Source organism: Mus caroli, unplaced genomic scaffold (assembly GCF_978045245.1).
Source record: "Mus caroli unplaced genomic scaffold, Mus_caroli_1 scaffold_5, whole genome shotgun sequence".
Lineage (NCBI taxonomy): Eukaryota > Metazoa > Chordata > Mammalia > Rodentia > Muridae > Mus > Mus caroli.
Genome location: NW_028227260.1, coordinates 31,171,383 through 31,188,824, shown reverse-complemented (window position 1 = coordinate 31,188,824; position 17,442 = coordinate 31,171,383). Strand labels below are relative to the sequence as shown.

General features: G+C 35.9%; 1 protein-coding gene across 2 annotated transcripts in view; it reads left to right on the top strand.

The window, feature by feature from the left end:
• Window positions 1-16,929, top strand: part of Nrk (Nik related kinase) — a 98,109-nt gene extending 81,180 nt beyond the window's left edge. For both annotated transcript variants that reach the window (XM_021153380.3, XM_085837570.1), the window contains 6 exons: window positions 154-312; window positions 3,072-3,172; window positions 5,067-5,216; window positions 8,017-8,152; window positions 11,426-11,565; window positions 14,745-16,929. In XM_021153380.3, the coding sequence (XP_021009039.1) occupies window positions 154-312; window positions 3,072-3,172; window positions 5,067-5,216; window positions 8,017-8,152; window positions 11,426-11,565; window positions 14,745-14,840 (782 nt within the window). In that variant the 3' untranslated portion in view covers window positions 14,841-16,929. The remainder of the gene's footprint in view (window positions 1-153; window positions 313-3,071; window positions 3,173-5,066; window positions 5,217-8,016; window positions 8,153-11,425; window positions 11,566-14,744) is intronic.
• Window positions 16,930-17,442: the final 513 nt, after the last annotated feature.

Genomic DNA, 17,442 nt, shown 5'->3' with positions numbered 1-17,442 from the left:
TTTCTTGGAATTGAGACAGAAGTATCTTCTAATATGTCTGTTTTTAAAAGTGACTTTTATTTTATGAACATTTCGTTTAAAGGGCAGTGTACCCTACATCTTTGCATATCTAGAAAATAAAAGAATTGAAATGCCATCATGTTTTCCTACCAGGCAACAAGAACAGACTTCGCGTGTATCATCTGTCTTGGCTGAGGAACAAAATTCTGAATAATGATCCAAAGAGTAAGAAAAGGCAGAAGGCGATGAGGAAGAAAGAGGAAGCTTGCAAAGCTATTGATAAGTTGATTGGCTGTGAACACTTCAGTGTCCGTACGTCCATTTCACATTTAATATTGATGTATAGTTTCTGCTTTCCTCCGTGTGGAGAGGTTCATAACTGCAAAAGACAAAATGAGGAAAGGAAAGAATTCACAGAGTGATTGTCACCGAGGCATCTCTCTGGCCTTTTCTACATAATCAGACCTATTGGCTGAAACTGCTCTCTCTGGGCGTTAAATGTGGTTGACTTCTTTCTTCCTTTGTTAGTCACTCGTAGTAATTGAAGTAATAGTTTCCACACTATAAATGTCCTTGATGTATCTTCAGCAACTTGCAGAGATGTAAGAGATGGTATTTTTTCCCCTCTGAATAGCAATAAACTATGACCACAAAAGTTTATGGTGAATCTGCAAAGGAGGTTTTCTGTGATCTCTTGACTTTTGCTCCTAATATTTAATGTTTCACTATAGAATGTTTTCATATCCTGTATCTCTCCATGAATGTCTCTGTAAACACAGTAATAACTCCCTTTGGCCTCTGAATTCTGTTGGCAGATGTCGACAATTATGAACTAATGCTGCCCATTTCTGAATGCTCTTCCATTTCTGAATCAAATCCTCTTCTCTCAGCTTCCTTTTACTCTAAAACAATTGACCCTTCAGGCAGAATGGGTAATGTAGATAAAAGACTGCTGAAATCACATTATATGAATAGCAAGAGAATATTTCTTGTTTATTATTATTATTATTATTATTAGATATTTTCGTTATTTACATTTCAAATGCTATCCCAAAAGTTCCCTATACCCCCCTGCCCTGCTCCCCAACCCACCAATTCCCACTTTTTGGCCCAGGCGTTCCCCTGTACTGGGGCATATAAAGTTTGCAATACCAAAGGGCCTTTCTTCCCAATGATGGCCAACTCGCCATCTTCTGCTACATATGCAGCTAGAGACATGAGCAGACCCCTTTAGCTCCTTGGGTGCCTTCTCTAGCTCCTTCATTGGGGGCCCTGTGATCCATCTAATAGCTGACTGTGAGCATCCACTTCTGTGTTTGCCAGGCACCGACTGGCATAGCCTCATACGAGACAGCTATATCAGGGTCCCTTCAGCAAAATCTTGCTGGCATATGCAATAGTATCTGGGTTTGGGGGCTGATTATGGGATGGATACCTAGGTGGGGTATTCACAAGACAATATTTCTATCATAAATTGCAATCATATTATATAAATATGATAACTACCAAGGTAAAATATGTTAAATTCAGGACTTTTACTTTTTATTAAGTTGGCAATTTTTAATCTCAATGATAGATGTTTACAAAGATGTTTACCTTGGAAAGTTGAACTGTTGGTAAATGGACAAATCCATTCCAATCAATGGTACTACTACCCAGGAAAACCAAGAGTCATTCATTCCATGGACAAGTAGAATAGTAGGGGAGATATCAGAGAAAGAACAAATATATGATGAAAGACAGAATATTGAAGAGAATCAGAACACAATCCATAGTCTAGCCAAAGAAGAGGATGTTACATAAAACAAGCATGTGCTTTGTATAATACTTTTTTGATAGCTCTATTGAAATTATTTATATACTGTGAAATGTATTTTTTAAGTGGACAACTCAATTGTTTTCATGTCTTTGTAGAGTTAAATAGCTATTACTATGATATTATTTACAAAAACGTTCAGCTTTGGCTCCCCAAAGGATCCTGTAATCCCTTCGTTGCAGGCATTCAGTACTTCATTCCTTCTCCCCTTTCCCACTTGGTGTTATGTACTGGATAAACATCCACCTACCTTCTTTCTCTATGGATTCACCTTATCTCAGTAGCTATTGGAAATATCTCCATGTATTATGTGGTCTTCTGTAACAGATTTCTTTCACTTAGAATAAATGTTCTCAAGGTTCATTCATGTTGCATTATAGTTGTAGGAACTTTCTACATCCCATATACTATACTCTTATGAGATATATAATCTGCAAATATTTTTCTTAAATACCTTGTTTGTATCTTTCTTCTTTAATTTTTCTTTTACCCCTTTTTTTGTGATACTGAGAACTGAACTTGTGGTTCCTTGTTCATACAAGGCTATAATTTGATCACTGGGCTATATCTCCAGCCACTGTTGTATTTTGAGGCAGGGTCTCACAAAGTTGGAAAGACAGGCCTTGTTCTTGCAGTCCTAAGTCTTTCTTAAGACTTCCAAATAGGTGAGTGTGAATGTATAGGCAGATACTACCAAGGTCAGTTTCATTGTCTTATGCCCTGAGATGCACAAAAGTTTTAAATTTTGATGAAGCTTGATTTTTTTTCTTGTATCACTTATATATATTTTTTTTCAAATGTAAGAATGCATTGCCATATAGAAAGTTAAAATTTATCTCTGTTTACTGCTTATGCTTTTGTAGCATAAGCTCTGACATTTAGGTCTTTGATTCATATTGGCTTAATTTGTGTGTATGCTGTAAGGTAGTTTTCTGTTCTTTTGCCTATACATTACCATATGTCTCAGCACCATGTGTTTAAGGCACTGTGGGTTTTTGTTTTTGTTTTTGTTTTTCTTTATTGAATGGTCTTAGAGCTACTGAGCTCATATGTGCAGAGTTTATTTTCTGAATGTCAAATGTATTCAGTTTATCGGTACTCCTATTGTTTTAAAATATTTTATTTGTGTAACTATTCTACAAATAATGTAGCTTTTGCTCTTAAGGTTGTGCTGTTTGTTTGTGAGAATATATATAACCACGTGACCATCCTTGTTAATTCTGAGGTATAACTATTTTGTATGTTGCCATTACAGTTCAACATGAAGAAACAACATACATTGCAGTTGCTGTGAAGTCATCAATTCACCTCTTTGCATGGGCACCAAAATCCTTTGATGAAAACACTGCCATTAAAGTATGTGGCCATTTCACTCTCATCATGTTCTTTTTCTCTTAAGAAGACATTATAAGCAAAATAGTAGTTTTATATAGATGGAATATAGATGTGGAAATATATACCATTTGGCTACAGTTATTGCAATTTGAATATACCATGTCAATAATTATCATTTAACCCTTTTTTAGACAATCCACAGGCGCCACAGCAGGGAGAGTATGAGGGAATTCCCTAACCCCTCCCCTTACAGGACATTCCCACCAGCTCCTCTCCCATTTCCTGTAGTCAACATGAAGATCTTCTCTTCTAGAGGCCCAAACTCAGGCTTCAGGTGCCACCCCAATGACCTGATGTGGGGAAAGTACCTGTACTCTCATCATGAGGTGGGGGTGGGATTGGAGAGCAGAGGGAAAGAAAGAAGAGATGCAGTGATACTAAGGAGGCCACATCTGAAGGGGGACAAGAAGAACTTTGTTCCAACTATCATTACAACACCAGATGGGCGGGGGGGGGGGAGGAACTGGAGGTCTATATTTCTTCCAATGTGAAACATGCTTCTCTGAAGAACTATTCTGGAGCACAGTGGGTAGGTCCACCAGTGCTTTTGACATCTTTTGATGAAACTGAACTTCTATGGATCAGCTACAGAAACTAACCATCTAGTAGCCCAAACTGCTGCTGATCTTGTTCACTCCCCATAAACTGAGGACTGTGGATAAATTACATACAATGTGCCAGAACTCTATTTAAATAGGATAGATTTTTAGGAAACCCAAATAGCTTTTTTTAATCTTGCCTATTGCGGGCATCAGAATCAGGGGGAGCATTTCGTTAAATGTTTAGATCTCAGACCCAACCCCAGGCTGAGTTAGTGCGTCTGCAGTGGGGCCTGAGAATCTGATTTTAACAAATGGTCTCAATGATACTGAACTACGTGGTCTACATATAAATTTCCCCGAGTACTGATAGGAGCATATCCTGATCAAGGTAGTCATGAAATACATTTGTATCTTACATGAGGATCTATTTATATGTTCTAATTTTTGAGCCCAAACATTGCATGTATACACTGATCATGGTATAATGCATATGACTACTCCCAGTATAGCTACTAGACTACCAAATGGACAGTCTACCATGGCAGATATAGCATCCCTTATCTGGTCTACCTAAATTGGGTCTTGGCTCAGCTGTCAACATTTGGATATGGAATAATTCTTGGGTGTCTTCTGACTTGTCAGCGCTACCTAGTATGGAACTGGAAAACAAAGAGAGAAATATCATCTGTACATTTAGCCTGTTCTGTCCAAGTCCTCCCTCCATCCTTAATGCCCATCTTACAACCATGTTATTGTGAATCCTACAATGCTCAGTCCTTTCCATCATCTGATCTCAGCAATGAATCAGGCCAATCAGATGTGTTTGGCCTTTTGTTTTCTTGGACTGTCAACATTAGGAGTCTTAGAGTATAGTCTGTCTACCATAGGGTTAATGTGTATGGCCTTTTTCATTCCTTACCAAGTATGCATTGACCAATCAGCAGACTCCGAAGGAGACTACATGTCCTATGAAGCCTATATACGAATATTGGCAAAAATACAGGCAGCTGATCCAGCGAACCGGTTTAAGAGACCAGATGAGCTCCTTCACTTGCTGAAGCTCAAGGCAAGAATTTCAGGACAGCTAACAAGAGAACAAGGCCATATATGGGTCTGAGGGGTCTAACAGTTTGATCGTTGTAGGTTGTGTGAAGCCCTAATTTCAATGCCCAGGATCATAATCATTCAATCAATCATAAAAAAAAGCCATCTGACTCACATACACTTGTAAATATGACAAAAGAATAGGGAAAGTTTGCCTTAGTCAGCATGTCATTTTGGCCTTTGGGCCATATTTGCTTTTCTGTTTTCAGGTGTTTCCAACTCGTGATCTTAAGCCACTGACAGTTGACCTGGCTGTTGGTTCAGAGAAAACACTGAAGATTTTCTTCAGCTCAGCTAATGGATATCATATCATCGATGCGGAATCTGAAGTTATGTCTGATGTGACCTTGCCAAATAATGTAAGATAATACCTTCAGTATCCTAGAAGTTATTGTAAAACACTTTGAATTTTCCTGATTATCAAAATTCTCAAAAGTTTAAAGGTACAACTTAGACTGCAGCCAAGATCTAACAGGTAACCTAAGTATGTCAGAAAGTGTTGACACATAAGGAAAATTCACTAATTATTTCATACTTCAGATATCTAAATGTGCTCCTCAGACAGCTACTATTTGGCCATAATGATTTGTAACCTTTAAAATCCAGACTTCTATTGATTAACCAGATCTGATAATCTTATGCCCAAACCATCAACTGGCCACTATCAACTGGAACTAATTGAGGTCTGCCTCCTTTAATGGCTTTGTATTCTTCATTCACTATCCATTTATCTTTGTGCATTCATATTCATTGACCCTAAGAAACTTTTCAGTTGGCTTTAGTATTTCTATGCCCTGTAATATACTAATACATTTTGTTAAGAAATCAATAACAGTATTACATACTTATATGTGCTCCCCTCTTTATTGCATTAGCTATAGATGATAGCAAATTCTGTAAAAATGAATTTATTATATTCATTATACTCCAGAATTTCTGATGGAAAAATTCAGCATTTTTAAAGTAATGGCACAGTATTTTCAAGTCATGAATGGTTGCACATAATATAAAAATCTTGACCATAACATCATAGTTCATAGTCCACCAAATGCATATATTAATGGTGGAAATGATAGTTTTCCTGTTGGAATTTATATTTAAAAGGAATGCCTTTACTAGCAGTTTTTTTGCTTCATCTTTTCTTAGTATTCAGTTTGTTGAACATTAAAATTTTAGCAGCTTATCATTATGTAAAATCCCTGAACAAAGTATGTATGGATTTTAAATCTCGCCATTTGTGTGATACTGTGAACCTTTTTGGTAATATAACCTGTGTCTCTCATAACACAATTTTCAAGACTACAGAAAATAAGCATCAAAACATTGGTGAAGACATCTTTAAAGATGAAGCTAACAATCATTAGCTAATGATCTAGTAGTTGCCTATATATACAGCTTACCCTGCTTGTACTGTGAAAATATTAAATACAACCTCAGCCAAATTCACAAAGTAACTGTGATATAACTATATTATTCTTCAGTTAATTGCCCCTGGAGCTTCATCCCTTTTAGATTTATCAGAACAGCTAGCCTTTCCTCAGAAGCCAGTACAACAGCGAATATTTTAAAACTTGGGTTAAGTTTACACTTATTGAAAAACCAAACAGGCATATTAGTGTATGCGCGTAATCCCATAACTTTGGAAGTATAGGCAAAAAGCATGGGAGAATTACAGCCATCGTCAGCTTTTTAGCAAATTCGAGGCCTGACTCGGATACATGATTCTCTGGCTTGAAAAATAAAATCACTGAAGAAAGTTAAATCTAAATAATAACCAGGGAAATTATTTGCTTTAGGAACAATCAGTTAATTAACTGAACCTAGAATGAGAAAAGACGTTACAAATCATTTTCTGACCTAATTAGGATGCCTCATATATATGCAAACGTATTTTTAGACAAATTCCCCAGTGTCTTGACCCACTAAATTAGAAAGGACTCTACTCTAAAGCAGAGGAGGGTGTCATCTGAAAGAGAATGTCCTAAAAATACTATTCTCTCAGAAGTGCTAGATTACAAAGGCTCTGGTGGTGCAGGAGAGCTACACGTGCTGAAAAGTATCCAGTTGCTTCAGAAATCATCTGAGAAAGCAAGGGAATTACCTCAGAGGCTGTCCGGATTTGCAGCGGGCCCGGTTTATTACAAACAGATTTTCTTGAGAAAACTGTATTTCTTGAATTTTCTTTCCTTCTTTCTTATCTGTTTTCTGATTCAACTGCTCATGCACGTACCCAGGGAACGCATTAAAATTGCGTTTCGCCTCTGGATTCCCATTTTAGTTTTGAGGATTGTTGTTGCTGAGACATGGCCTCAAGCACTTGGCCTGAGTACGCTGGCTTTGGCAAGTATAGTTTCTGACCTTACCTTCCCTTCCCCCAGTAACTTGCTAATTTAGAGAAACAGCTCTGAACACATTTATTTTTCAGAGAAATACCACCAATGTCATAATATCTAAGCTCTAAGCAGATTTCACCCCATTTATATATCTGGACGTTTACAAATGCTTAGTTTTCTCTTATTATTTCCTTATTCTACAACAAATACTTCTGAACTCTATATTGGGATTATTTTAGCATGTGAATTAAATGAGAAAATCTACATTTTATTGTAAAGGGGGCAAATAAACAATAAGCCATAAACAATATTAAAGGTTGCCCCTTAAAATATTTAAGCTCAAGCTACTTTAGGTTTAATTTTCTTTTTTTCATGAATTTGTCAATGAGCAAGAATTATTGTATATGATTTATTGCTTGGGTCACACATACATTATGAAAATATTGCTTAATTTCTGAAATAAATCTGAAATTCCAGATTGTATTTGTTCCCATTAAAATACACAATAATTTGTGTAGCATTTCAAGAAAGTTCTCTGTGTTAGAAATAAATCTCTGTTTTCCCCAACTGATTATCCTAAATAAAAAAAGTAAGAGAATATTAAAATTGATGGCTTTGAGCCATAAAGGAAACCGACCCTTCTAAAATGTTTATTTCGTGTCACTGACGTTAGACACGAAGGTTACCTTCCCCCCTGCACTTTGGACATCTTCTTGTCTTCAGCTAAGTAATAGTTGCTTCGATTAACGTAATAGTGATAAAATGCTGGACACAAAAAAGTCTTTATGAAAGATCATCCTAGTCACTGGAAATCATTATCCCACAGAATGTCGTCATTTTACCTGATTGCTTGGGACTTGGTGTGATGCTCTCCCTCAATGCTGATGCTGCCTCAGAGGAAGCAAATGAACAACTCCTCAAGAAGATCCTGGACGTGTGGAAAGACATACCGTCTTCTGTGGGTATGTACAAAGGCTCTTTTGCTCTCAAGCCATCTTAGCAGGATAAAAATATATGTCCTAAATACATTTTCCTGGATTGTTTCTTTTTCGTAACACACCGAAGGGTAATTTAAAGTTTTCTCCATTAAAAAAAATACTTCAATTTTGTCTGGCCACTTTATAGAGTGGTATTTGGGTGAAGTCATTTATACTTGTAATTTGCCACCCAGATGGCAACATGGGTATATCCCTACTTTTACAGACTACACCCCTAAACAGTGCAGGACTGCTGGTCTGGGAAATTAAAATAACTAATTTGAGATTTTTTTTACGTTCCTAAGGTTTGGTGACTAGATGACAGAAAATATTCAAATAGTTAAAGTATTAGAGAGGGTAAAGGGTATAATGATAAGATAAATGACAGCCTTTCCTTTGCTCTCTCTCTCTCTCTCTCCCTCTCTCTCTCTCTCTCTCCCTCTCCCTCTCCCTCTCCCTCTCCCTCTCCCTCTCCCTCTCCCTCTCCCTCTCCCTCTCCCTCTCCCTCTCCCTCTCCCTCTCCCTCTCCCTCTCCCTCTCCCTCTCCCTCTCCCTCTCCCTCTTTGTGTGTGTGTCTGTCTGTCTGTCTCTGTGTGTGTGTGTCTCTGTCTCTCTGTGTGTTTCTCTCTCTGTCTTTCTTTCTGTCTCTCTCTCTGTGTCTCTCTGTGTGTGTGTGTTTTCAGAGGCATAGTGAGTTATAGAAGAGAGAGAGAGAGAGAGAGAGAGAGAGAGAGAGAGAGAGAGAGAGAGAGAGAGAGAGCAAAGGAAAGGCTGTTTGTCCAAACAGGACAGAATCCTCTCAAATGCCTATGGGTAGAAGTGACATCCATATTGTTTGTGAACAATTTGAAAGAACTCCTTTTTAAACAACTTTCTTATGGGAATATAAGGGTTTTTTTTTTTTGCATTGCATCTTCAGATTCTTTTAATTATTTTTATGCATGGTCAATATTAAGGCTTGTCCTAAAAACCTGCTCTAATTTCTTCCAACAGGTAAGAATTCACAGATGGCTTAAAACCGTTATAAGTGACAAACACTTAATGTTTATAATACACATTGATGAATTTAGGGCAAAAGAAAGTAAGCACAATGAGCCATGTTATGTCTTGCATAGTGATACGTCAGGGAACAATAAGTGAGGTAGGACCCAGTGAGGGTGCCCAGTGAAAGAAAGCCCGCCTAGGATGTGCAAGGACTGGCTTCCATCCCCAGAACCTCAGAAAGTACATGAGTCAGAAATGAAAATCAGGTACCTAAGTTCAAAGGGGAGAATAAGCAGAACACTGATATTCAAGCCGCTTAATGATCATAGTTATAAAAGGGATTTGAAAAGTTGTATACAACATTTCTTGTCCTTAGGCAAGAAGAGTTCTAACCTAGATCAAAAAGCTTGGTCGAATTTGGAAGACATAGACATAAAATAACACATAGCACAAACACATGTGTTTTGTTTAGCATGTACTGAAAATATATTACAATATAACACTGATATCAAGGAAATAATTCAATTTGTTTTCTACATCAACACAACTTGCTGTTTACAAATAGCATAAAATCAGATTTCCCTGGACTAAAATTTACATTTCTTTAAACTATAATGTTTTCAATAACAAAGACAATGTCCTTTATTCTCAGGTATCACAGTTTAAGAATGGCAGATAGTTTTGCCAAAAATACCTACTTCCAGATTTCAGAGTCCCATTTCAGAAAGCACACTAGTTCAGTAAGTAGTGACAGATCTGTGAGAATCTACGCACTGGGTTCTGAACCCAGGAGCTAGGCTGTTAACTTGCAATGCTTTACTCTATGCGCCTGTTGAGAAGAATAGTGTTCTAGTATAATAGTCACAGAAGTAAAATAAAAGTGAATTCATGGATGTTAGACCTGTTACTCATTTCGGTAAGACCGGTCACTATTCTTCATACTTCCTGTGGCCACTTCAATTTTGGCCTGATTTCATACTATTAAAGTTATTTAAGAACAGATAATTTTTTTCTTAGTCAAAATGTGAGAGATATTTAATTGCAATTTTGATATCAAATTCATACAGGTAGTTTGAATTGTAATAAGAAAAAAACAGGATAATAAATGCATCGTATGTTTCTTTGCAGTGGGCTACATTGCTCACACTATGTATTTGTTAGTTGCTTTTATAAGATTGTATATAGTCTTCCATAAGTTATTTTATGTAAATTTAATGTACACATACAGCAGGTAAATTTTGGTTTAAGCAAGAGTACCTGAGAGCATTTGATAAAAATGGGAGACATTTTTTTAAAGACAACTACACTAATGCTGGTTTTCCCTCTTTTAAAAATAAAGGAAAACAGAAAGTCAGATTAACTAACAAATTCTGGTTTCAAACAAAGTGCCATGTTTCATATTTTAACTTCAGTTAAAATTTGTGTCATTTTAAATGTTATAATTTACTTTATATATGGAAATTTTTTCCTGCCAATTTCATAAAGAATAAAAATTTGAAAGTGAAACATTTAATAAAATTGCTCTTTATACTATAAAATACTTCACAGAATCAATGGAGTATATGGACTTTTCAAAATTAGGGTTATGCTTTCATAAATTATATTGCCATGATGGACTATAAAACATGTCTAAAAAGTTGAAAATGCAATACAATTTTCCCCAGAAGGAAAAACCTTTAAGTGTATAAAATTACCCTCAGTTCTGCTTATAGCAGAAAAATTGTTCAATTGAATTAGGGTTACTAAAGTCATTATTTGAATAAGATATTATTTAACAGATTTAGTTTTTTCAGGGATGAGAACTGAACTTAAATCCTTGCACATAACCACCTAGCTAAATCCCTACTCCCTGTTTTCATTTGTTGAAAAGTCAGTGTTCCATGTTATGTTACAATCTGGCTCTTTATTAGGGACCTTTCATTTGTAGCTGGTATTGTACTGAATCTCACCTACACCATGAAAAAAAAAAATGTAAAGCCATGGATTGATCTGAGCAACTAGAAACAAAGTCATTACCTCTTGGGTTTGTCTGTGATCTGACAGGACATTAATATAAACATTAAGAACGTTCTAGCAAGTCAATGTTCATCACCTAGAGAATACCAGTCCTGAGCAGCAAAATGTCCAAAGTGGTAGACTTCAAAACAAGATGAAGAACAGATGGGATTAACCTAACCTAGAACTATGAGCTCTTAATAGTTAACTTTAGTTATGTTTTTCATATCACTGCTACCAAAGATAAATGGTCTTTCACCATCTCCAATTGTATTATAGCTTTTGAGTGTACAAAGAGAATCACTGGATGGGAACAAAAGGCTATTGAAGTGCGCTCTCTTCAGTCAACTATTCTCGAGAATGAGCTGAAGCGCCGCTCAATCAAGAAACTGAGATTTCTGTGTGCCCGTGGTGACAAGGTAGAGTTTACACCTTTCAATAAAGTAAAAACAAACTAAGCATTAAAATTATTAGACTTTATACCTATTCCTTTGGCTAGTGCATATTTAGGATTTTTTTTTAATATTTATTTATTTATTTATTATATATAATTACACTGTAGCTCTCTTCAGACACTCCAGAAGAGGGCATCAGATTTTGTTACGGATGGTTATGAGCCACCATGTGGTTTCTGGGATTTGAACTCAGGACCTTTGGAAGAGCAGTCAGCGCTCTTAATCGCTGAGCCATCTGGCACATTATTAATAAAAACAATTTTCATTTTTGCAGTAGAAACCTATTTGGTAAATAATGTAATTTTGTTTCAACAGAACCCATTTTCAAAGTACAAATCTCCAGTTATATCCTAATTAAACTAGGATATTTTCTTTGGCATGAACTCTTTCATTAGTTTTGATCCATGGTCCTTTTCATTTTCATGCCAAGAAAATTTAGTAAAGAATATGAGAGCAAAATCTGCCTTCTTAGAGTGATTTCAGTGTTTTGATTTGGATTACCATAATTTAACCACACATATGAATGACATTCTTTGTGATATTTCTGTGTATGCCCTCCATGTCCACTACTCAGATCTACAGTCCTTTTATCTGCCCCACTCCCCATATTGTTCCTAATCTCTAGATTGATTTTTGTTTAGCTTTGATATATAAAAGAAACCACTAACATTCATTTTTAGCTTATTTCACTTAAGTTCTCCATTTTTCCTGAAAATGAATGATTTCATTAGTTTTATCCATTCATTTGTAGATTGGTGCCCAGCTTGACTCAAAAGTTATTGTGGATAATGTGCCTATAACTATGGGCATATAAGTATCTTTGGTAGGCTGGTATCCAATTCTGGTGGACAGATGCTAAGATATGTGAGAACCAGATCACATGACAAGTTTATTAGTTTGTCTGTCTGTCTGTTTGTTTGTTTGTGAAACTTTCATTCGTAGTATTTTCCACAATGGCTAGAATAATTTACACTCCCACCAACCATGTGCGAGAGGTCTTTTCCAGCAAGTGCCTTGCCAGCATTTTTTTGATGGCTGAAAATCTTCCATTTCTACTTTTAGCATATTCTAAGACTAAAAGAAAAAGTACTTACATTTATTGACTATATAATTATATATTAGGCTATATGCTTGCTATTTTAGAAGCTTGTCTCAGTTTTTCCTCACCAGTAGGTATAATGATGATGATTTTATAAGGGTGAAAACTAAAATTGAGACTCAGAAATTTTCTGTGAAATTTGATCGGTGTTAACTATTCAAATAGCTAGATGGGAAAGTTCATCACCTAAGTTAATAATTTAAGAAATAATACTGTGAAAAAAAATAACCTTGAATACAATTAAGAATCACTACCAAGGAGTACACAGAATTCAAATTCTGTGTAAACAGCGAATTCAGGCAAAACAGCAAAGTTGTCGAATGTTAACAAAATGTGTGTCATTTCAGGGATGTAATGTGTAGAAGCAGGGTTTGAGGTCAGAGAGCTTTGGATTGCAGTTCTGGCTCTGTCACCCAACAAGATGTGGGAAGCAGAAATGTTAAGGGATTTTTCCTCTTTTCTTTTGTCAGGGGTCGGGAGAATGCCGGTCATGGACTCACACATGCTGGGCAAACACTGTATCACTAGGCCACATCCCCGACCCTTGTTTGGTCTTTTTAGAATTGAATCCCTTCATCACTAAAATAGAATAACTGTTTGGGGAACAAAGTTAGAATTCTAATGTATCATGTGCATACGCAGCATCTTCCAGGGTATTTGACACGTAAAAAGTGATCTTACCCTCATCATCATTAGGTCTCCTGCCCTGCTACCTATAAGCATCAGTGGCTTTAAAAACTTTGCCTTCTTTTTGAGATTTATGTCTGGGTTCTATTCTGGTTCTCTTTATTAGGGAAGAACCCATATTTATACAACATGTTCTTCCTTAACACATGGCATTTAAGTCAATGTACCAAGGGAAGGAGGAAATGAAACTCAGTTACAGTCTCAAAAACATAAAATCGAACTTATTTCAATTCAAATTGGCTTTTCTTTTAATATAAGGAAACAAATTATTTCTGTGATGTGCCACCTGTGCTTATGTTTAATAAGTCACTGAAATGTTCTACTTTTTATGACTTTCTATTTCTGTAAAAAGGAATTGACACTATAAAATGTAGAAATTTTAATTACAACATTTCTTCCCTCCATTTTCTCCCTCCAGACCCTCCCAGTTTTCCTCTCCCCAGTCATAATAGTCCTCTTATTACAATATATTATGATATTATAATATAATATAATAATGAGTCCACTCATTATTATATTATATGAGTCCACAGAATGTTGCTTGTATGCATGTATCTAGGGCTGACCTTTTGACACTGGACAACTAATTGTTGTGCTGTTTTCTGGGCAAGAACACCTCTCTCACTTCCTGCTCCTAGCTTTCTTCAGTTGCCTATAGTTCATTATGTAGAGTTGAGGTCTCATGGGCTATTCTCCATCCAGTTTGATGTGTCCATTGATGTCATCTTTGCTCAGCTAAAGGAAAAGTGTTGCTAACCAAAACTAGTTAAGAAACTTCCAGAGAGGAACACGATCTACTATAAATATATGGCAGTTGTTAGCTGCTAAGGGAAGGAGAATCATTAGTCTTTGGTGAGATGCAAGGAACTGGCCACTGGCATCTTCCCATTATCCAGTGGATGGTCTCACGCCTGTGCACAGTACTGAATGGACCCAACAAGTTGTAAATTTTAAAAAGCCGACAGGAGTCTGGGAAGAAACATGTTGAGGGAGTCCACAGGGAATTGAAAGAGAAGTGACCAGGTGATCAAAATTCATTGTGGAGATGTGTGAAAGGCTCCACAAGAATACATTTTAAAAGTGAAAACAGCAAAAATAATAAGTATATAAATTACAAGTATGTAGACTATGGTGAAAATGTTACTTTGAAATATGTAATTTAAATCCCAAACTAATCAAATGTATGTTCCTTAACAATGAAAATTTGGTCCAAATAAGATGGCTTAATATTTTGATTACATCAAATTATAGTTATATACCGGTACTTAACACTTTTGTTTATTAAGTATCTAGTTGAAATGCATTAGAAACACACTGATGATGCTTTGTCCTGTTTTTTTTTTTTTTTTTTTTAAAGATGTTCTTTGCTTCTACACTGAGCAATGAGCACAGCCGGGTTTACCTTATGAGCATCGGAAAACTTGAAGAGCTCCATAGAAGCTATGCTGTTTAAAGGGGTCCAGTGATCGACTACAACATTTACATCCACCACACACATGCCATTGAATCCTAACATCAGAATTTTATCGTTAGAGAAAACTTTCTTCAGAGGCTTTTAATGTAGCACAGAATAGTTTGGATAAGAAATGAAGCTTTATAAAGAAAATTAACTATAGCAAGCTCTATGTACTCCAGTGGTGTACAATCTGTTTTGCACAAACTTTGTAACTTTTGTTACTGTGAATTCAAACATTTCTCTTAGGACAGTTTGGACAGTATCTGTATTCAGATTTACAGCATGGAGTAAAGAAGCCTGGTATAAATTGCATCACCAGCAACTTTCAAAGGAATTGGCCCTAATTAAGCTTTTCCAAAACAAAAAAATAGATACATGATTTTTTTCCAAGTGAGGGTTAGATTAAAAGACAAAACATAATGAATTTTGCAACCCAGACTAAGGTTGAACAACCTGTGTGCGCAAGGAAAATTACATAGTTCAAGGGGAACATTCTACCCAATTCTTTTTCACAATAAATACACAATTGAAGACCAATTGTGATTTTTTTCCAGCCCCTTGTTAAATTTAATTTCTCTATATAGAAAAAGAGAAGAAAACCTCAGATGCTTGCTTCTGCCCCCTAAAAGCCCCAAATATGTGTAATAGCTGTTTTTACAAAGTACCAAACAATATATTTACTATCTTGAATACAGGACTGAACTCCAATGCACATGTACTGTAGAAAAAAAATTTAACACATCAAACGAGGCGTCAAATTTTGTCCCCCAAATTGGCTAAGTTTTGAATTTTATTATATAACCAATTCTGTGACCATCAGACAACATTAAATATTTTTAAATATTTAAATATGTTTTAAATACATTGAACTATATAAATGTCCTCCAAGTTATTAAGCAAAGCAATGCAACAAAAGGAGAAGAATGTTAATTGTCAATAATTATATTTTTACATTTTTATCACTACAAATTCAAAATTAAGATAATCAAGGTGATAATCCAAATTTAGAGTCATTCATTCTAGGTATGAAAATTACAAGAATTTTAGAAAAATATAACATCCATTGTATATCAAAGTCTGCAAAACTGAAGTAGTGAAATTCATACCAGTCCATATCCACATATTTTATAGATGCCAAAAATAGGTGATATTTCCTCACCTATTGTAACTGCTACCTGATTTTTTTTAAAGCGTGATTTATACCTATCCATCCTCAATGACATGGTTAGTTCTGGGGTAACAGGGAAAACTACAGAACCTACCACAAAGTATACCTCAATAAGTCCTCTAGCTCTGCTTCTCAAATCTGAAGAGGGTGCTAGCAGGATAATAATTTTTAAACTACCTGGTTAACCAAAACAAAAAGCAGCTGACTATGTGTGATTTCCTGATAGTACATCATATCCTGGTACCTTTGTGCCAGAAATGAAGATTTGGATTTTCATTGACTCCTATCAAGAGTGTAGTAACTCAGTGTTCAGATTATAGGAGAACCTGAATCCACAAGTTAACTGTGATTCGCATTTCTGTTACTGTGACACACTAATGTGACCCTAAAACTGGCTTATCCTTGAGTGTTTACAATTCAAATTACTTTTTTTAAGTTCAGTAGTTATTTTAAATAAGCAAACTTTAATGTCAAATTAATACATTAGAAGTAGTTTTCTTTAAAAAGGAAATGTACACCAAAGGCCATGAGGAACTTTGTGCAAGGACCTTATTGCTGAGGAAATGGAGCTTGCTACGTTGGAGGTTCAGAACTATTTCTCATTTAAGTAGTTTGTAGGAACAAACCTTTTAAGAATCTTTTTCTTCATATTTACTCAAAAATAAGCTTACAATAAGTTTTATCTTAAAATCATATGTTTAAGGCAGTAGGACACTAAAGCAAAAACAAAAACAAAAACATTTTAACAACTCAACTCCCATTGTTCTCTGTGGCATTTATTCCAGCAAGCACAGGAAATAGCAAAGAGAATCTACAAGGCTGTCCCAAAGCAATTACACAGGAAAGATTACCAATGCAGGGCTGGCCTTTGAAGGCCAAAGTGTTAGTGAAGAAACAGCTTGACACCTAGCAAGAAGAAAGGAGATTGGAGCGTTGGGTGCTCAAGTATGAAAGATTGAAATATTTGAAGTAGTTCATTAGTCATAAAGGTCACTAATAAATAGTTGCAACTTAGGTGTAAATCTGGGTGGGAGTTTTATAGCCTTTGGCAGGTGAAAAAACAGACTGGGACTATGTCCTTTCCTCCTCATTATACTTTGTAATAGAAGAAATGACATATGCCCTGTACCTTGTAACAGAACCTGCAAGGGCCAGTACATGGCAGTAGTGTGGAGAGGCAGTCCAGAAAGCCAGTTTTAATGAGAATCCTGGTTGGAAGTGTGAACATTTTGGCAGGTTAGGAGCCGCACTGGAGAGAGAATGGTTTGATTTTGTGGCAGTTTAGTTTTATTACCAAAGCATTGGTAATAAAATGCATCATGTAAGATGTCTGAAAACTAGAATAGGGCTGGTAAACAAATTTCTGAATGAATGAGTAAATTCAAACAAAGGCAGATCGTAAGGGCAAAGAGCAAGAAGGGAAAAATCAGC